We start from the raw sequence: 22,176 nt of genomic DNA on the forward strand, positions 1-22,176 counted from the left end.
CATTTGCACTGTTATTAGAAAAGGGTCAAAAACCTTAGTCATGATTTCCTAGAAAAAAAATCTATAATACTGCACAAAGACCAGGAACAAAGGCAAATATTCTAAGTCTAAGTCTCCAGGGCTAAGATTCACATCTGAAATTGTTGAATGTACTGAACAGTAAGTTTTTGGTTTTATAGGTTATTGCCTTGTCTTTACTGTTGATTAAACTGGGTATTGCATTTATTCTGTAAAGACTATTTCACGCCTCATCTAGGATTGTCACACGTTTAAAAGAGAAACAATAAGCATTTTGCAGGTCAATAATTTTATCTGTGTACATAGTGACAATATATATATTAAAATTTCAGTTTCTTCACAACATTGATAGAGGCAAATCCACAAAAAGATAAAAATTTATTTTCAAAAATTCAGCTACAGAAAAAAAAATCACAAGCCATTCTTTTGTTGTAGAGCTTAAAAGTAGTGTTTAAATAAATTATGTTTCTTACTAAGTTTGTTCAAAGAACAAATAACTAGAGCAATTCTTTGCATGAGATTTTTATTGAAATTTATTTTTTTTGGTAGTTCTTAAATTTGTTACCTCGTGGTGTTCTCCTCAAAAATATACTCTGATGCTGAAAACATGATAATATCTAAACCACTCCTTCAATCTTGGATTAAATGAAGAGATGATGATTTTTGTTAAGATGATTATTATTATTATTCAGCATTACTTATAATGCTGAATATTAAATAACATGTTTAGAAGAACAAACTGAAAGATTTTATTCTTAGCAATGTAATATCACTTTCAAAGTGATGCATTGTATCTCATTCAGTTTCTAAAAACATAGCTTCTTGAGTGTTTTTTTTGCTAGCCGCAACTTTATTTCTACTGAAGTACTTGAAAAAAATGTACAGTGTTCCCCAGCAATAGAAGTATCAGAAATAATGATTCCACCCAATCGTTCACGAGACCACAGAGTTCTTCACAAGATAATTACGCCACTCCTAATCCCTATACAACTACAGAAACAGTGATAGAGAAAGGGATACAGTCTTTCCCATGGACATACAGCCAGCCAAAATACTGAATTCCGGCATCATGAACCTGAGGAAGACTGATTCATTACAATTAGCGTGCAGTTTTATCATGGTTTCTTAGAGGAGTCATGACAATACTCTGCCAAAAGATTTTGTTAGAAGTAGAAATCTATAAAGATTAAATACAGGTAGGAAAAGAAATTTTTGTATCTTGGTACACCATTATTTTAACACAGCCCATCTTTATTCCTACACCAGTATTTACACACAGTAACAATAAACTTGCAATAACCCAGTCCAGTTCTGAGGTTTAACATGCAACATTTTAGGGAACTAATGGATGCACAATTAACATTTTATCATTAATACATCCTTGAAGCAATGGCATTGCAAGTTAATTACTAAAATGGAAAGAAAATCAAAGCAAAACTTTTCACGTAAGTATTTTTAGAAAAACAAAACCAGAACAAAACAAAAACCTAGAGAAGAGAAATAAAAGAATACGAAGAATATGAAGTTTTTCTGGGATTGCACTAACTCTTTGACTTTTCTCTTAAAGATTAACTATACTGATGATTGATTTCAATAATACAAATAATTGATTTCCTACAAAGGAAAGTTTGAAATAAAAATCTTGACTTTTCCTTATTTCACTAAATGGGTGCACACTACTGTCTGGAAGACTCCTCAGCAGCTGCCACAGCATATTCCATACATGCACAGAAAGCAGTAGCACCTACCTGAGTAACATGACAAGGTCTGCATCACTGGATAAACGCACCAAGCCAGGCGTTCCCTCTGTCCGGATGAACTGGATCTTCTCCCTGTGTAAGTCAAAAAGAGTTACAAAATATCTGATGTACACCCCAGTAAAATAGAGAAGTACAGGGTATATCATAAAAACCTCTAGGCTACGCGTCTGGACTTCAGAAACCATTTTTTCCCCTGCCACAGCATATGCACGTGAGTACTAAAATATTACAACTAAAAAGCTAATTTGTTCTGAACAATAATCCGTTTCCTTCACTGATTCAATGCTTGAGGTACTGCAGACATGCAACCAAAAAAATGAGTTCTTCAAGTTCACACCAGCGGTGGCCCTGAATTCAGAGCAGTAGGCCAAGGCCTGTGGGAGGATGTTACTATTCAGAAAGTGAACTGTTTGAAGCAGTGTACAAATGTACAAATGTAAGCCATATGTTACAATGCTCTTATGATTTCCAAAGTGGGATTTTCAAAAGATGTTGCATTTAGCACATCTTTCAGAGAACCCTTGCACTGTTTCTCAATCTCTGCTTCACCCAAGTACTCAACTCTCCTCTCAGACCCAATCTGGACACTACTGTGGAATCTATGCATCCTAAACACTGTGCATAACAACACTCTGGATTGTTGTGATATCACTATGGATTTTTAGTATCTATATTGAATATAATGATTTGGATTATTCCTGTTCTCTCTACAGTCTGTAGAGTTTTTTCCTGTATTCTAAAATGAAAGGACATCCTATTCGTTTTCTATTAGTAAAAGATAGAATTTCTCTCTACCACCATCATCATATAGAAGTATAGGCTGCAGACAGGGTGGTCATCAATGGTTGTATGTCCAGGTGGAGGCCGGTAACGAGCAGCGTCCCCCAGGGGCCTTTCTTGGGATCTTTAACATCTTTATCAATGACATTGATGATAGAATCAAGTGTACCCTCAGCAAGTTTGCTGACAACACCAAGCTGAGTGGTGTGGTTGACACGGTGGAAGGAAGGGACGCCATTCAGAGGGTCCTCAACAGGCTTGAAAGGTGGGCCCAAGTGATCTTAATGAGATTCAACACAGCACAGTGCAAGGTTTTGCACTTGGGCTGGAGGAATCCCAGGCATCCATACAGACTGGAAGGAGCAGTCCTTGAGAGCAGCCCTGCAGAGAAGACCTGGGCGTCCTGATGGATGAAAAGCTTAACATGAGCCAGTAGTATGCTCCTGCAGCTCGGAAAGCAAATAGCATCCTGGGCTCCATCAAAAGAGGAGTGGCCAGCAGGGAAAGGGAGGTGATTGCCCCCCTCTGCTCTTGTGAGGCTCCATCTGAAGTACTGTGTCCAGGTCTGGAGCCCCCAGTACAAGAAAGACAGAAAGCGGTTAGAGAGGGTCCAGAGGAGGGCCACAAGATGATCAAGGGACTGGAGCACCTCCCCGATGAAGACAGGCTGAGGGAACTGGGCTTGTTCAGCCTGGAGAAAAGAAGGCTGCGGGGTGACCTCATTGCAGCCTTTCAGTACCAAAAGGGACCCTAGAATCAGAAGGGGAACCAACTCTTTGAAAGGGTTGATAACTGCAGGACAAGAGGAAATGGTTTTAAGTTGAAGGAGGGAAGATTTAGGTTGGATGTCAGGGGGAAGTTCTTTACAGAGAGAGTGGTGAGGTGCTGGAACAGGCTGCTAAGAGAGGTTGTGGATGCCCTGTCCCTGGAGGTGTTCAAGGCCAGGTTGGATGGGGCCCTGGGCAGCCTGGTCTAGTATTAATTGGGGATGTTGGTGGCCCTGCATGTGCCAGGGGGGATGGATGGGTCCCTTCCAACCCTGGCCATTCTGTGATTCTGTGATCATATAATTTGGATTCACTGTTAACATGGAAAAGAAAACCAAATGCAAACGCACATAATAAAAATCCTAAAGGATAAAACCAAACAAACAGAAAAAAGCTCCACAGAAGAACAGTGATACTGGCTTAGCTCAGAGGTCCATCTACCCCACTGGCCCACTGAAAGTGACAAGGACAAAAGAGTGAAGACAAGAGTGCTGGCAGCAGCATGCAGCTATAATATGCATTTCTGGAGCACATAATTTCATGCACAAGTTTCATCCAAAAGGTCAAGCCAAATTTCTTGCCACCTGTCTCTAAAAACACTGTGCAAAAGACATTCTCAAACAATTAACCTAACATAAATTTCCTGACAACTTTCACCACATATGCAGCATATTCAAGGGTCAAAAGGGGCACATCCAAGTTGTACGTGCTTGCAGTGGTGGCTGTAGTAATTCAGTGTTTCCCTGTGAAGACAGGCACTGAAGGTCAAGCAACCACTTCATCAACCCTGTGGTCTCAATCCATCAAGAACCAAAATCAGTATGTTAACCCCAAAGTTTCACCAGTGCAGTGCCGAGCCAAAGCTAACACACACTGCCCACCTATGAGCATGGCCCCATCATGCCCAGGGCAGGGATGTCTGGACAGTTCTAGAGCCTACTCCAATTTACATTGATGCCCAAATAGAAAGGTTTGAAGAAACGAATGGTAGATTTAAAAAGACATCTTAGTATTCAGTTAGCAACACCAGAAATCACAAAAATATTTTCTGGGTTAATGTTTGCAGCTCTCCAAATAAATGCAATCGATAACTTCTCAGGAGTTACCACTGAGAATTGTGATCCGAATGACAATTTTTAAGTATATGCCTTTTATCCCCTGCTAGGATATAAATCATATGATTAGCACCTTTGCCTGAAGCCTTTTATTTAATTTTCCCTTCATTTTCTAATAGTACATTTCTTCTCTTTCCCTAAACTTTATTTCAGGGAGTTTAACAGAAATACAAAAAAGAAATATTGGCTGCAGCTTTATGGATATGTTGTCTTTCACAGGCCAAAATTCTACAATTTGTTATGTGCCACTGCCAACTTTAATGACAGAAACTAATTTAGATTAAGCATTTTGTATTAGACTGGACATAGCAGACTGCCCAAATTTTAATACCTGAGTGAATGATTCCTGGTAAGATCTGGTTGACGCTCTTGTAGAATTTCAAAGATGTTGGGCTGCCGCAGAAATGCAACAATCTTGTCATTGTAAGCTGAAAATACCAACAAAAACATTGTACTGAAACAACTATATACTAAAAGACAGGATGAAATTCCTTCTTAGCTTTGAACAATGACCGTGAATTTCACTTTTACAGTTATTAGCTTATCATTACTGCATTAATTTGTATTTATTGTATAAGGCTACTCATAGTGCTATCACAGGGAACACATCTGATTGTGAATGAGATCTGATTATGACAAATCCTTTCCATTGTTAATTAACAGTGCTAACTTTTTTAGCAATTCTTATTACCTTTTATCAATCACACTCTTAGCTGAAGTCAAACTAGAGTATTCATTGCTGGTATTAATTCAAGGTTCTTAAGTTTCCACTGCACTGAACCATTCTCACTCATATAAAGGAAATGTGAAGTGACACAAAGCACAAGACATTGCTTACTCTGCTATTATAAATTAAAATATGAGTCAGGGCAATGGAGAATTTAACATCTTATTTTATAACAGTGTGTTTAATAGCAATGTAGACAAGGTTCTTTCTTCAGCTACCTTCAGCATCCCCTTCCAATCTGTTTGGTGTGACTGTAATCTCTACAGGCCCTTGGAGAGATGTGACTGGTGAAAGAGTGATGAACTGCCCTCTGGAGATGCCGGATTGCACTAATAGACCAGACTGAGAACTTAATTTATAGATGTAAATATAATGTCATTCATCTCATCATTTGTATGACACCTGAAACCTACAGAGCTAGGCAAGAAAACAAGATGACTATAACCACAGACATTATAAAGCTCTTACAGGCTGGATGTAGGGTAACTAGGTGAATATTTTAAAACTCTTCCTCTGAGAAGTAATAGTCTTTTGTTGTTATTCATACTAAGATTCTGCATAAGTTTCAGAAATGCAGTGTATCCAAACAGATGGCTGTATATCCAGGCTCCTTCTCAAGCCTTAACTCATCCAGGTTTGTGTGCTTACAGTAACGTTATCTGCTAGTGGAACATGGCTTTTCAAGGCTTTTACTAGACATATATTCATCAATTCCAATTACTCAAAGATTAACGTTACTCCTTTTCTTCTTTATAACTTTGCAAAAAGACAGAAATAAAAGATTAGAGATTAAAAGATTAAAGAACTTATAGTTCAATGATATCCATGCATTCTTGATGTTATTTTTAGAATTTTAAGACCAGGTGAAAATAAAATATTAAACTCTCTTCCATTTTCAACATGTAACAAACACTACTCAAAGCTAAACATACTTCTGATGGTATAAGCATTTCCACAGCTGACTTACAGCCAACTCATAATTTGGCTATGTTTCTCAATTATTAACAGAGAGAAGTAAGTTACAGTCATTCAGGAGCCTTCCAAGAACAGCTGATTAAAGCTAGTCAGAAGTAGAGAAAAACAATTCATATATAATGAAAGGAGTACCTATTTTTTTTGGTGAATTTTTAAAATGTATTCTCTTAGCTACGTATTCATTTTTCTAAAGAGATTTTAGGACACGTTTCATGTTGGTGGTGTTCAATCCATTCTCAAACATTAAACAATCAATGGAAACACCCATATTCTAAACCCAGCTGAGGGAACTGGGATTGCTTAGTCTGAGAAGAGAAGGAGACTCAGGAGGGACTTTATAGCTCTCTACAACTACCTGGAGGAGGTTGTGGTGAGGGGTGGGAGGGCTGCCTCTTCTCCTGCATACCTAGCGATAGGACTAGAGGGAATGCATTCAAACTGCACCAGGGCAGGTTCATGTTGCATACTGCAAAAAATTTCTTCTTTCAAAGAGCAGTCAGGTGCTCGAATGGGTTGCCCAGGGAGGTGGTTGAGTCCTCATCCTTGGAAGCATTCAAGAAACATTTAAATGTTCTGCTACGAGACATGGTTAGTGGGGAAATATTGCTAGTAGGTGGGCAGTTGGACTAGATGAGCTTGAAGGTCTTTTCCAACTTCAGTGACTCTATGATTCTATGATTCTATTCTAATCTTCACTTACTGCTGAGGCTGAAGTGTATGCACACTATGTACACAGCAAGGAGAAGGATTTAAATTTGCAGAGATTTTCAAGTAAACATGGCAAGTACAAAGATCCAGTTATAGTCAATCGGATTAATTTATTTTGATTTAGCACAATGCGACAGCTGTTAGATTCAATAAGCTAAATTCTCTTCTTGGTGGCATAGGAATCAGTAACTTTGTGTGTATGTAACTGAGAATAGAAGTTAAGCTAATGACTAATTCCAAGCTGATTAACACTTTATGGAATCTTGCCAAAAGAGATACGCAGAAGTTCTACAAAATCACTTGAAATACCCAATTAGGACACAACCTTGCTTCAGCTCTTCCTGTCACCACTTAGACTAGTGGGATTAGGAAACTCAGAACAAGTAGGATTTTTACATCAATTGTTCAATTCTGCATGGACACTTTCTGTTATTATTCCTGCAGGTTGCAACTGACTGATTAGACAGAAGTAGTCCTAACAAACTGTAACTTCCACCCACCTCTACCAAATGAAAAACAACAGTGAAGACAGATGTGACACATTCAGTCACGGAGTACTTCTCTGAAAAGAGGCCATACGCTGACTTACCCACTGGAACCACATCCTGGTACTGAGCTCTGCTGACTGTATTGAATGTACTAGACGGTCTTGGTAGAACTGGTGGTCCTGCATGACGAGAGTCCTCTCCAACCTGAAAACGTACAAGTAAACACAATCAGTGTTTCTTTGTCAGCATATACTTAGGTGTACAATAGAACAGTATTTAAGTGAGTGCATATGACTTAAAATTAAACATAAACACAAATTTTCTGCTGGATCACAATTCCCAATAATCAATGCAGAAGGGATCACCTATCTTGTAAGAGAATTACTAGTAAAACATTATTTATTATATTAGACAAGTAAAATCAAAACCATTTCTTTCCAAGTTTATTACTCTTTTTAAATAATAGTCCCATTCTGAAAAATAAATTCTCCTCTAAAATTCAAGCTGGGAAATTTTCAGGGAGTAATTTTGTACTTCATATACATCCTTACCCATATTAAAAGTTATAAAGATCAAAATGCAGCTCTTTCATTAGCACCATAACCACTCATGAGCAGAATTTCCCTAAACTCAAACTGGAAAGAATTCTGTGGCTAAAACAGCAACATAAAGTGAGTTCACATTCAGTCAAATTAAATGAGTCCAAAACTGGTAAAAACATTTCTTAAAATCACTCAGGAGAACTGTTGTGAATTCTTTGTGTGTTTACCTTCTGGAAGTGAAACATACAGCATATCAACATTTTCTAGTGCAGAACCATAACATAAAATTGTTCCTCGTGGCATATGTGATGCTGGGTCAACTTCTACAATTTACTATATGCTGAGATTTCAGTCATTTCTACTGTGTCATATTTTGTATTTTATCTACATAAGGCATTTTGTTCAACCATTTTTTCATTCTCTTGGACATTTATTGTTTACTTTTCTCTCCCTCTGCCTATAGATAATTGTTACTATGTGAACTACACTTCCACATTCCAGAGAATTCCAAAAAAATTCAAGTGCAAAAGATCAAATAATTATAAAGGTTTTGTTAAATCCAGACTCTGGCATCACAATGAAGTAAAAGACCTGAAGTAACTCCCAAGGTCTTTCTGCCCTCCAATAATACTCTCTCTGGAAAAAAAAAAAATAATAATAACAGTAATTTCCTTTAGGCATTGTGCTGGAAAAAGAATGGCATTATTATTAGCTCCAGCTTCACGCTGCAGTTCAGCTTTAGCTAAAAAGGCATTCCTTACACTGGCTATTGTTTGTTTTAGATCATCTCCCTATAAAAACTGGGTCAACAGCTTCATAACATCAAAGTTTGTGGCAAGGCAAATCCAAATAAAGTATTTTGAGAATTTTTTTCATTAAATACTCATCTTTCTGCAATAACATAGAGTTCCATAATACAATGGCTTTAAAATACCTGCAAATACGCAATATTTAAGTCGTAAGAGCTGAAGAAAACATACTCAGTCTCATACATATGCACAGTAATAAACATCATTACATTATCAGTCTCCGAATGGGAATACTGTTTTGAATTGCTGTTTGAGATTTCTATGTGGTGCTGTACTTATATTTAAAATAGAGCCACAACTGTAATCGTACGAAATAAATATTTCTAAACTGGCATTAAGAAACAGATTAAGCAATTTCATTTATCTAATCTAGATGGAGTTCAATATTCCAGCAGAAAATTAGCACTGTTCATATGCAGTATATGTGCAGACTTCCTGTAAGATGAACTACACTTATGCTGCAGTACTGACAACTTCAGCAGAACAGCTCATCTGTCTCTCTCTATTTTGAATGCAGATACTGAAGTCCAGAAGAAACATAATCTGCATATCACTTTGGTGAAATAAAAAAAAAACTTGTTATGTTCTCTTATAAATCAGTAGGAACAGAAAAACTTGATTTGTCTAGTGGAACATCTGAACAGCTATATGAAGACAATTTCAGCTGTCTTGCCTGCTACAAGATGCCAGTGCCTACACCACATAACCACACTGACAGATAATACTATTTAAAATCATTCATAAAATATACCTTACACTGAGGATGGCCATGGGAAGTATCCTTGACAACTAAGCCACATTCATACAGGAAATGATAACATACACAACCAATGGTAAAACACTCCCTGCAGCTCAGTGGAAGCTCCGATAGAGAAGTAAGCAGAGCAGATTCACGCACCGAAACAGATCTCTGTCAGAACTTGATGTGCCACGACACTGAGCTAAAAATAGGATAAATCAGAGCATCTCACAAGTCATAACACATATCTTTTAATTCCTGTCATGGGATAGCCCTCCTCTGAAAAGAGGAATCACAGCCAGCAACACAGAGTTTTAATAACAACTACAACTAAAGATTAAGCCGTTGTAAATAGACTTGCTCCTAGCTAAAAAGAATTTACGGCAACAATACGAAGACTGGTGGTGAAAAAGGTCCACAGTGGCACATCAACATGACAGATTCTCAAATGTTTTACTGTTTAGAAAGTAAAGTTAAAATACATACATAAGTACATACAATGGTCTGGCAAACCCATGTGCAGGAAGAAGGCTTTTTACGCTTATTCAGATTGTTGCACATCTAGATGTATACACACACATTTTTTTCTTCTTCTTTGCAAAGTTATAACCTACATAGTTGGCAGACACCAGGCTTGACAGCAGTAAGTATTTTGACAGTAAAAATCAGGATACAGATACTGATAACCTGTAATCAGATGCTCTCCTGTGGTTAAACAGGGTTACTGCAAATAAAAAGTAAATTTAATGTTGATGGTTTGGTTTTTTTTTTCTGAAACAGTGTATTTTAAAAGGAACAGCGACGTTCCCTGTTGGGGAACATTTATGGCTGAGTACCATCCAGTTACAGAGCAACAATGTTCCTCACAACAGAATGGAGTTGTGAAAGAAGATGACCCTAAAAACCTGGTGGCTCTCAACCAGAGAGAAGAGGCAGAGCAAACTTACCTCACCAGCACTGTGGCTGCGCTGCCTAGTTAAGTGCTGCCGATGGACTAAAGCACTGGTAGGCCTGCTGCTCTGCAAGGGAAGCCGAGGGTCAATGAACGTAGTCGTGCGGGAATTGTGATCAACAAAGAAAGCCTAAAAAAAAGAAAAAAGCAAGAATTTATAATCAATTTTTTTGTATGACAAGTATACTCAACAACCAAAGAGTTAAATATCTAAGGTTAATGTGTATTCAGGCTCTAGGATTCAGCCTCTGATGTCAGCCTTTTGAAATTCTTTCTCATGTTGCTGTGGCTCACATTACCCTTCAGTAGAGGAGGATAACAGTTTTTCAACTCACTGGAGGGATGAATTCTTTAATACCTTATTCCATTCGTGTCTTTAAAGTCCTTTGAAATCTTCAGCTGACCAATATCAGAAGTTTTATTATGAATGTCAAGAAGAAAAGGCTCTTATATTTAATAAAAGTCTCCTCATGTTTTCTTCCTTTCATTTCCTTATAAGCAACTAAAAAATGTCATTAAGCGACAAAACCATTCCCCTCTGTGAACTACTTACCATATAATTATGAACACAAACTGGTGTGCAAAAGTCAAGCGTATGACTGCATCGTGATTACAAGTCAAAAGACATTTTTGCCATCCTCATGTTGCAATTATTCTAAGTTCATTAACCTGAAAAAATGTCAGCTGGGGACAAAAAGAAGGTGGCAACAGAAACTTTTAAAACAGGCAGCTGGTAAAGAACTACCACATGCTGGCTGGTCTGTTGTTTGCTTAAAGCAAGGTCACAGGAGCACATATCCTGGAAAATGAAAACCTCCTGCACTACAGTCCAATTCAAACCAAAAATTGTTTGTAAGCCTTGAGATTTAAACTTTTTCCAGTATTAGTGTTGCACTTGGAAACCCACACTGTTCTATTTCAACTTACTTCAGCTTTTTTTTTTTTTCAGTCACAATGCTGGAAATATGGAAATGGCAAAAAAAAATCCTGATTTTGAGAAGAAAGTGACATCTGGTTTGAAGAATTAAAGAGTCTGGACCAGCAGAGAGGTGGTTGAGTCTACTGGAGTCATTTCTATTTGTGATACCAGTGAGGTACTTCGACCACAGTTTCATCAACAATTCAGTCCTGTGGTGTCAGCAAAAGAAACATTCCCATCTTCCCCCACCCTAACAACTTGTTTCATCCCTTGTGCACCCCCCTCCTGCCTTGTGCTGGCACAAGTGTTTGCATGGCCACACAGTGAACCTTGCTAGGGAACTGGTCTAGGCCAAAATTATTCTCTTTTGTCTGTTTCCTTGCTTCTTCTTCTTCTAACCTCAGTCAGCCCACCAGGGACGAGAGAAGTGCAGAACTGGATCTTATAGCAACCTACAGTATTCATCAAATCATTATTCAGGCTGCTTTGTACAGACAGGATAGAGAAAACGGAATTCTTGTGACTGCCATGAAAATAAGTAGGCAAGCCAGTGTGCCGTGTTACACGGCAACTAAATATTGCTGTGATCAGTGGTGGGAGAAAATATTAGTATTTCCAAATCCCAACAAAGAGGAAGTGCATGGAGCTGCGAATTGTGGCTGATGTCTGGCTGGGAGAGACAGGAGGGACACCAAACCTGCAAGACCTTAAAAACATTTCAGAAGAGGGCAGCAAGACTCCTACAGCCTTAACAGTCATTGCCTGAACCTAAGATCTGGGTATGCAAGTGTTGAACCACATTGCCTGAACACCGGAGAAGAATTCCCCTTCTGTTCAGATGAGATAGTTACAAATATTGAAGTGAAACAGTGTTCCACAATTTACATAGAACATAGCGTATAAAAAAATTACAATTTTAACTGCAGCATTTGAGCCTGATGCAGGAATTTTTTTTTAACCTTGACAAATGATGCCATCATCTTCAGCACAAATATATCTATTTCAGAACATGAAACCAGAGGAAAAGCAGAAAGAAAACCATTACAAAATTTTGGTTTGAGGCCTAGCAAATGATTGAAAGAGGCTGCTGCAATATATCCAGGCTTTCTGAACTATTTGCTTCTCATTTATAGGTTTACTTCACTTTCTAACAATTGGTTGTTCTGTGTGTTTTATACTCATATATTTTTTCTAGTCTTGTCTATGCATATTTCTAAGCTGTGAGGGACATTCAGCAAACCAAAGGTTGATTTCATTAAGTCGACACTATACTGTAAAATCCCTTAGGAAAAAAAAGTAGCAATTCAATAGTGGAAGAAGTACTATCTACAGTTGTTCTAGACAGTTATTTGATTTAACACAGCAGTCTAACACTGTACGTAGAGCTCTTTCACATTACATTTAAATAAAGAACTATCCATACACACCAAGTTTAAGACAAGCACATCTTATTAACTATGAATGCTTGCAGGTAGTACTAGCTCAGCTAGTAGCAGCCTAGTGAGCCAAAAATACTACTTCATAGCTTCAGTGAAGGTAATCATTACAGCCTTAATGTGGATATAGGCACACAGGTCAAAACACAGTGAATCTCTCAGTCTCCTTCGGAAAAAATTCCTCTCGTAACACCTGTCTAATTATAATTAATGAATCTTATGATGCTTGAAGAGAATGACATAAGGTGAGTATTGTAAAAACTGTAATTTATTCATTAAACATGGATAATTGCCTTTTCTCTTTTACGTTAAAGTATATGAAGCTTGCTAAAATACCCTTTCTTCCTATTCAAGTCATTAATAATCAATTAGAATTTCGCAGTAGAAAGAAAAAAAAAACACCTCTTATAATTTATTATTATTTATTTGGGATGAGGCCAATGGGATGAAGTTCAACAAGATCAAGTGCCAGGTCCTGCACTTTGGCCACAACAACCCAAGGCAATGCTACAGACTTGGGGCTGGAAGGCCCCAGAGACTTTCAAGACTAGATCAGGCTCTGTGCACCTGATTGAGGTGTGGATGTCCCTTTCACTGCAGAGGAATTGGACTAGTTGACCTTTAAAGGTCATTTCCAACTCTGAGGTTTCTATGATTCTACCATCTATAATGCCACTCAGAAATCCCATATATTATGCATTGGATCTCCTGGAGGGCTTTATTGTCTGAAGGGGATTCATGGAGGAGTCCAGGAAGAGTGGGCAACTGAGCTTAGTCGGGCAGATCTGAAGGGAGTTTGGAGGTGAGCAGGCCCCTCTTGAGCATGAACGCTTGCAAAGGTTACAAGCCTGTGGAACTACACTGACATCAGGGAACATGAACTCTACTGCTCCCTTCTGTATTAGGGTCAGAATAATCACTGTGCCTTGTGAGCAACACCAAGCCTCTTACTACAATTTACTTAGAGAAATAAAGGAAAACATCGTCTCAGCGGGAAAGAATAGCAGGAAAGGAGACGTAATTATGTATTCAGGAAAGAACCAGCCTCTGAAGGACCAAGCAAACAAGGATGACATAGAACAGAAAAGAGAGAGGGAGGCAAATAATGAGGTTAACATAATCACACATCCCTAACAGGGTTTCTAAAGGAAAAACACAGTGCTTCCCAAAGTTAATAAATGCAAGATGAAAACAATCCTCAAGTTCTTTTTCTAGCCTTCCGTTCAGAATCTGTCTTCAATCTTTTCAACATCAAGATAATTATTTATATGGACAGCATACCAGGACTGATAACATAAGAACTGATAAGCTTAGTTTGCCTGTAATCCTAACTAGGAGTTCTCACACAAATTGATAAGCCTTATCACTTCCTCACATGTTAATCATAGTCTATTTTAAAACTTCCTAGTCTAAATTTACATTAAAATTATATTACTACAAAAATTTGTCAATTATTCTCTAATTTTAAAATATTTTATTAGAATTCCAGAGGTGACATTTGTTTTGCAGAACTTACAACTATTCAAGATCATCATTAATTAATGAAACTTCCCGCACAGTTTCTGTGTGGTTAACCAATACAGAGTCAGCAGAGTAAGTATCCCTGTGGCTATTGCAAGTGCACTAATAGTATTTCAGAATCTGATGAATGCTGGAACTACTTAGCATTTGGATAGAGGATTCACCTAGGAAAACTGTTACATATTAAAGAAAAAAGACCAAATAATGCACGCTAATAAATTTCTGTTGAGATGCTAAGGTTGACAGTTAAAGAAGAAAGTTGATACAAATAACCCAACAATAACTCAATAAAATTCAATAGATAAAAAAATTAAGTAAGCTTACATTTAAACTTTCCTCTGAGTACAAAGGCAAAACTCTAAAGCACTTTACTGACCTGCCTATATTTCCACACTAAATAATTATTTTCAGAACAAGTTTTAAAACATCCAAAGGAATCCAAGTGACCTATTTCAGAGTGGAAAGACTATTGATTTTCTATTAATATTTCTTATACTGATTAATATTTACTTTTCAGTCTCCTTTTCCTCTCGCATAATGTTTTCCCAGCATAAATAAGAAATTCCAATCTTCTTTTGAACAAGGAAAAATATGCATCTTTACATACATTGGGGAATCACGGGCATTTATGTTCCTTCTAAAGAACAGTAAGAAAAATCCTAACACTACAACATTCAAAAATCACACTCTGAACAGAGATATAGGTGTGTCACTTATAAGTTACCTTGCCCTGATGGTCATGTTTCATTTCCCAACCTCTTGGCAGCTCCAGCTGTTTGTTAGCAAACATGTTTAGGAAGCCCACCAAATCACGATTATGCTGGTAGCGCTCAAAATGGTGGGTGTCCCGCCGGACTTTGGTGATCATGTGCTTCAAACACGTGTTATTTGTAAACATGCGGTAGGCACTCTGAAAAACATGTAACAATAATAATTTTACTACAAAAGACAACACTTCCACTCTAAAAAATGATCATTTCCAATATGTAGCAGTATCAGAAACTGGTCATCCTAATGTGGTTTTGGAATAAGTGTTCAATGTTTTGTTTTTGTTTTTATTTGATGCACATGAACTTCAGCAAAGTGTAAAATACAGTAACTTGGACTCCATCTACAACACTTGTCTCATGAACTGTGAAGAATTTCGTTAACATTAGAATTGCTTAAAAGATTAAGATCTCATAGGTATTCTAAGATTTCTGCAATAGTAAGTCAAACATAGCCACAGAACAGTCATAAAGCTGGTAAGGTTTTCTGCAGGACAGTAGAATTTGCCACAATTACATATAAATCCATAGACTTCTCAAAAAAGAGGAAAAGAAAGAACCCTATAATTGCAAGCCCACGTGTAATTTATCTATTAAAATTAAAATGAAACAGTAAAAAGAGAGCACTGAGGAGCAGAGAAAACTTTAAATAGAAGGGAAAAATAAAAAGTTTACACTTTTACTCCAGAAAAAAAAAAAAAAAAACAGCCCACCACAAATCAGATCTTTGTCTCAGAGCTGGCAATAGACAGAAGCTAAAACATTCGTCCTTCTATTGCAGTGTGCTGCTACCTAGACCACTCCGTGCTCCTACCTTTGTTCTCTGGCTAGCGGTTTTATCTGCCTCTACCCTATTTCAAATATTGAAGATAAAGATGCATACTCCAAGTAGAATTTTTCAGATATGCACAGACATGCAAATAGGAACTGAATTAAAATCTATCAGTTATTAAAAAAAAAACAACTGGATAATTTATTAATGGGCTTGCAGACAATAAATTATTTATCCCATTATATCTGTTCACAATATAATTCCTTATGAGAAGGAAAATAGGAAAAAGAGAAAAGGAAAACATACACTAAGATGCCTTCTTGTTCACTGTGATCTCTGAAATATTTTCATACAAATCAGATAATTTGGGCAATACAAACCTTCCCATGAGCAGCAAAATGACCATAAAATAGAAAAAAAGTCCGTCAGTCTTTGAAGAACATAGTAATAAAGCTATTGCTTCAATGAATGAACAAGTCAGTTTGGTATCCCAAAAAAGATGCACAGCTAAGTAAAAAACAAAAACATAGAAGTTCTAATGCCAAATAGGACTTCTCTGGCAGCTCATCAACTGCAGGGAATGATGATGAGTGTTTCAGTTAATCCAGCTTCCCTATGTACTACCAATATTTTACCATCAAACACTGAGTAATACTTCTGCATGCAAAACATCTCTATATATAAAGATGTATTTATCAAAGTCTTTCACCTGAACAGACTGTACTCACAGGGTTAGAATGCAGCACTGTAAAGAATTCTGGGCTGATAAGAAATTTCACAGGGGGAGACTGGAGCAACAAAGTAAGTCTGGATCTGGAGGTAGAGTGAGGCAGCACATTCTCTCTTCGAAAATCTAACAGCAAAGTGAATGACAATTCACAACTCCAGTAATAAATATTACCAAAACACTACTGCAAACAACTACATTGATTAGTTACACAAAAAACACTGGGTATACAATTGTATTGGTTTCATTACTCACATAAGCGCACCTGAAATTCTTCTAATATCAGAATTTGTATCTAGATCTAATTTGTTGCTTTTGGTGAAAAATCATTTAATAATAAAATAATGTTTTAAAATATTTCCAATTATTTTGGTTACCACCCACATGCCTATATATAAATTGCAAAGAAGGTCCCTGTGTCAAGCCTACAATGCCATATTGTAGCTGTATGCAGATAACTGTTATTTCATAAATGCTGACCAATGCATACAGAAGTCATCGTACATTTAAAAAATGTTTCATTCTTTCTTCCTTAAAAAGCAAAATAAATTAAAAAAATCACTGCCAGTAACACCACTCTGATCCTGACACAGTACTTAAAATATTTAAGCAGCTTATATAAGTTAAAAACAGGTTGCCACAGAAGTACCTTTCACATTCAACTTTGGGTAAACATTTGGTTCTCCCCCTAGCAACTGCTGAAGCATGCTGATTTCTCAACATATCAGGAACTGAAAATAATGTGTAATATTTTCTACAATGTTATTTTCCTAACTCCCTTTGAAAATCAGTAGCATGTTTGGATGCACATTTTAAAGTAACTGAAAACGTAAATTCAGATTGGGTTTCCAGCAATTTTACTCCAAAATTTTACTCCAGCTTCTACACATCACTGTTTCTTTTACATAACACGGAATTTACACAATTCCCCATCAAATGAACATTAATCACATAAAACACAGCTACCACAGATATAAAAGAATAACCCACAGAGAAAGAAAGGAGAAGAAAGGCAGTGAATGAAGCTCTAAGGGAAAAAATAAGAATAAACTGTAATTTAAAAAAAGAGAGGAGGAAAAGAATGAGTGACATTCAAAACCTGGATGGCTAAATGCTATGGGAAAAAAAGGGAATACCGGATCTATTCATTCTGCATATAAGAGGAAAACAGAAAATGGAAAGGTAGTAAGTAAAGGGAAAGTAAGTGAGAAAAAAAAAGAATTTGAAAAACCAGTTCTAAAACAGCACATTCCCAAATGCTCCTATGTCTACAGAATGACAGGAGTGTACCATAAGGATTCCTGAAGCTCTGCCTCAATACCTGGGCCGGGAGCGTCATCCAGCTCCTTTGTACAAAATATGTGTGTGTAACAATCACCTCTCACATCCTGGAAGATCCTACTCATAGGTCCACTGTCTTAGATGAGTAATCTGGAAACCAGGATGTGTCAACTGGGTGGATTTTTTTTTTTGCAGCTGAGAGGCTTGCTAATTTGTTTTACGAAAGGCTTATTCAGTTGAATTTGCTGATTAGGCTGAATTTGCTTTCAATTCATTTGTTAGAGGCACAACAAACCATCTAGCTGCTTCTGCAATGGCCCATACAGGCACATGAACAAAGAAAAGGAAAAGACTAGGGTAGAAATAAAGAAAACGAATATAAAAGGGGCATTTGGCCAAATCACAGGTCCTGCAGTGACCTGAAATGCAGGAATGGTTAGCATTGCTTGGGCATTAGATGAACTGAGAAAGGAGGATTATGGGAGAATATAATGAGAATCTGCAGACAAAGAACAGAATGACACCCAACTACAGAAGGGACCAGATGACTAATAAAGTAACTATACATTTATTAGTAAATTCGTAGTAGGAATATGACCAAGGAGAGAACTGCATAGCTAGAGGAAAAATAAGGAATGATGCTAAAACAGTATTTTATAAAGATCTTTCGTTATGCATTCATTTGGAAAGTTAACACCAGGTAGACAATCAATAACTAAGGACTAGGAGAAGAAAGAATTCTAGTCCTTTCTTGTCCTGTAGTATAACAAAAATGTAGCAGCCCATAAAATTTGTAACTCAGACATTCTGTTTTATTCTCTTTCTCTGCTAATGCCCTATCTATGTTTTTACCCAGTCAGACACTGACAGAAAAAGGCTCTAACTCACATTCATCTCCTTAGCACATCAAACAGCTGGCACCATAATCTTAAAAAACTAGACAACAATGAAAACAAATTGTGACCCAGACTTCCAGGAGCAGAAAGTATGTCCTGCTCTATGTCATTAACTAAATCATCTGCAAGATGAATGCTACCTTTAGTGATTTTTTTTGTTTTTACCTGCATTAGAATGGTGAAAGTCAGTTTCCTCTCCAGCTCCATCCACTGCACTTGTATGCTCTTCAGGTCTGTCATTAGTCATTGTTCGGCGGATGCTCTGATACCTAGGGTTAGAAAACTGGACTTTATATGTAGTATATGGTAACTATGATCCAACTCGGGCTCTGAGGGACTCTAGTAATAAAGTAAGGCTTGCCCTGCTTTTCTGCCATGTAGGTTAACATATACTGACCTCTTTTAGTATTATAAGCATCTTGAATTTCTGAAAATCATTTGCAGATTTTTGTTAGCTGTTAAACACAGGTGAAATATGATAGGTTCAGAAGCCCATGCGCAATCTAAAAGGAACAACCACACAAAAATAAGCATACATGGCCAGCTGCAGTAGCAACTGGGACCTAGTCTTTCTATTTGGTCTTACGGTGATAAATGAAGTTTTGCAAACACATAATTCACAAACAATAATGGTAATTCCTACCGGCGATTCAGCTGTTCCATTTGCTGTATGGAATTTGATCTCTGGAGAATCTGTGGGGCTGGAGGGGCTGTGGGTCGCTGCCATGTCGTTGTCCTGTTCACGTGGTCAACATAAAATATCCGTCCATGGCTGTCAATTCGAGCCTCCCAGTCTAAGTAGTAATAAAATACTGTGAACTATAGGGAATTTGGGGTTTATTTCAGCATTTGTTTTACTTTTTTGTTATATCTTTTACAGGATGACTTCAGCACAAACCTTTCTCACTGAAGGGTTTAAAGACACAGCTTTTCCCTGATTTTATCCCCTAAATCAAACTCTCCATGAGTTCTATGGAACCCATATGTAACAGCATAGAGAAATGAATAAAACGAGCCCTCAATAAACAGTGATTGTCCTAGAAAAAAAAATTAAATATATTTAATCTAATTCTCTTAGACTAGAGCATTTAAAGATGAGATCCCTGAGGCTTATTTGAGTACAATAAGCCAATGTCCAAATGTCAAACATCTTGCAAAGGTTGACACATCTGTCAGTGATTTTCCCCAGCTAAAAGTAGCAGTAATGAAACAGATGCCAGCGCTCTTCCTAGGTGTTGTATGTACCTATGATATAAATAAGCAGTGTTGCCAGAGAAGATGAACAATTATAGTTATCAAACACTTTCATATACTAAATGCATGTTCCAGAATTGCAGATCCTGCAATTATCATAGCAAATTCACCTTGTCTAAGCAGTAACTATAATGCTGGCTTTGCTACACAAACTACAAACAACATTAGAAATCTAGCACAGACCATGATGGTCTCCTGCAACTGGTGTTGCAGAAGACCAGAATATGATATCAGTAACTACTGTAAAATGGGAACCATTGTTTTATTAACAATATCTAACATTCAGTCATGTTGAAAGAAAGAAGATGGCAGTATGAGATCCCCTGAATGGAGTTCTTCCCCTCTGTCCATAGGATACATATGATTTTACTAAAAACGTGCAACCTATTTAGCTTGTCAGCTAAAGAGAAATCTTAAAAAGCTCAAAAGGTTTACAGAAGAGACTTTCTATATTTCAAGTCCACGTGGAAACTTCAGTAACTGCAGGAAAATTTAAAAAACCACAGGCAGACAACTAATTCTAAATGACCACTGCTTTGCAAGGAAAGAAGACATAGAAAAATTTTTATAGTGAGAGAAAAAATGAAATTCTACTGTCAGCCACTGAACAGTGACAGCCTTAAAACCTCAGGCTGTATGTGTGTTCTGATTTATGTCAGCAACTGGAGGTAGCTAAGTGGCTTACTGCATGACAATGTCGGGTCTGAGTTGAATCGTAAAGAAGTTAAAAAAAAAAAAGACAGGTTTTGAGATAAATGGAACGTGTCATATCTGCATGACTGCTGTGTATTTCAGCCCACCACAATGCAGTTGTTCTTATTTCTCTATGATGCGTGATCAGAATGGCCTATTAGTGATTAGAGTATTATTGCTGTAAATGAACTATGTAGGAAAGGAAAGTAAATTTGGAGCAAGAAGAGCAAGAAAAGCAACATAATGGGATAGGAATAAAGAGAACTGTTCTAAGGAATAAATTTCAATTCCAGGAGAAAATGTCTTAAACTTTTTCCAAGTCTACATTAAAAACCCAAAATTTTGCACTATGTTGTGAATTAAAAGTTCAAAATAAACAAAACTGCATCAATGCAAAGGTTATGGATTCACCACTGCACTTGCTATTCAAAATGTAATACATTTCAAACTTACCCCAAAAGAAGATAAAAAATTTAATTTCTAACTCAAAAAACCAAACACTTCAGCATGCTCTCAAGAACCTTTGTTTTTTTCTCCCCATAGAGAAAAAAAAAATAAAAAAGACAGAAACAGATGCTTCAGAGCAAAGATTTCATTTCAAAAGATCAGTATCTATTCGCTGATGAAATAAAAATACACACATTTCATTATTCATCTCAGATTTCAGACCCTTACATACTGTATAGCAGTGGACCATTCTCCTGTGGTGATTATATATGTCCAGTTCCAACACAGTCATCACTTCCGTAGCGTATTTGAGAAATAAAAGAAGTTTTGCCTTCATTCATCTTTAACTACAAAAGTCTGAACAATTGTGCAATGGGTCCTGAAGTAAATAAAGCACCTCCATCACTATTGTGACGACAAGGATATCTTCCCATAGTCTAACTGTTGCTACCAATAGTGTTACAAAGAACTTCGCTTGCTGAACTGCAAAATTGTACTTAATCAGGAGTGTTTCATGTTATTTGCTGAGCTTTTCCTAGGAATGTTATAGCACAGTGGTTACATGTTCTAGACAGACATACTAGGTATGTCCTGATCTAGAGATCGGTTCTGGGCAGAAATTCAGGGAGAAAAACCAAATCTTGAAAACAATTAGTATTTAAGATTTCATTCACATTAACAGATGAATGATTACCATAACTGTGGCATTGGGCTTTGATTTTAAAGGTGTGTATGCGGGTGTGTAAGCATTTATATGCCTGTACACGGCTGTGTAAAATCCCAGCAAATGTCAGAAATGTTACAATTCCACACAGCCAGACCTTCTCCATTATTATTACAATATTTTTCCCAAGTAGATTCTATAGAGTACAGTTTGCTTCTGAAACACACAACCACGGTACTACAGAGGTTATCTCTAAGCATTCCTAACTTATTACATCTGATCTTCCATAATGTTCTCTCTCCTTTTCAGTATGAAAATAAAAAAAATTAAAATGAAGTATATGTCTCCCAGTCACTATTTTGTGAAAAATAACTCTGTATTATTGAGGTGGCAGTTAATTAACTTCAGGACCTGTGAAG

At 37.1% G+C, this 22,176-nt stretch overlaps 1 protein-coding gene across 1 annotated transcript in view; it reads right to left on the minus strand.

The window, feature by feature from the left end:
• The window catches only part of HECW2 (HECT, C2 and WW domain containing E3 ubiquitin protein ligase 2), a 106,801-nt gene that overhangs the window by 25,645 nt on the left and 58,980 nt on the right, over positions 1-22,176 (minus strand). Inside the window, 8 exon segments of the mRNA XM_031554144.1 lie at positions 1,767-1,850; positions 4,772-4,868; positions 7,440-7,542; positions 10,376-10,510; positions 14,981-15,166; positions 16,524-16,648; positions 18,865-18,968; positions 19,343-19,493. Coding sequence (XP_031410004.1) covers positions 1,767-1,850; positions 4,772-4,868; positions 7,440-7,542; positions 10,376-10,510; positions 14,981-15,166; positions 16,524-16,648; positions 18,865-18,968; positions 19,343-19,493 — 985 coding nt within the window.

The sequence above is a fragment of the Meleagris gallopavo genome, chromosome 7 (assembly GCF_000146605.3).
Source record: "Meleagris gallopavo isolate NT-WF06-2002-E0010 breed Aviagen turkey brand Nicholas breeding stock chromosome 7, Turkey_5.1, whole genome shotgun sequence".
Taxonomy (NCBI): Eukaryota; Metazoa; Chordata; class Aves; order Galliformes; family Phasianidae; genus Meleagris; species Meleagris gallopavo.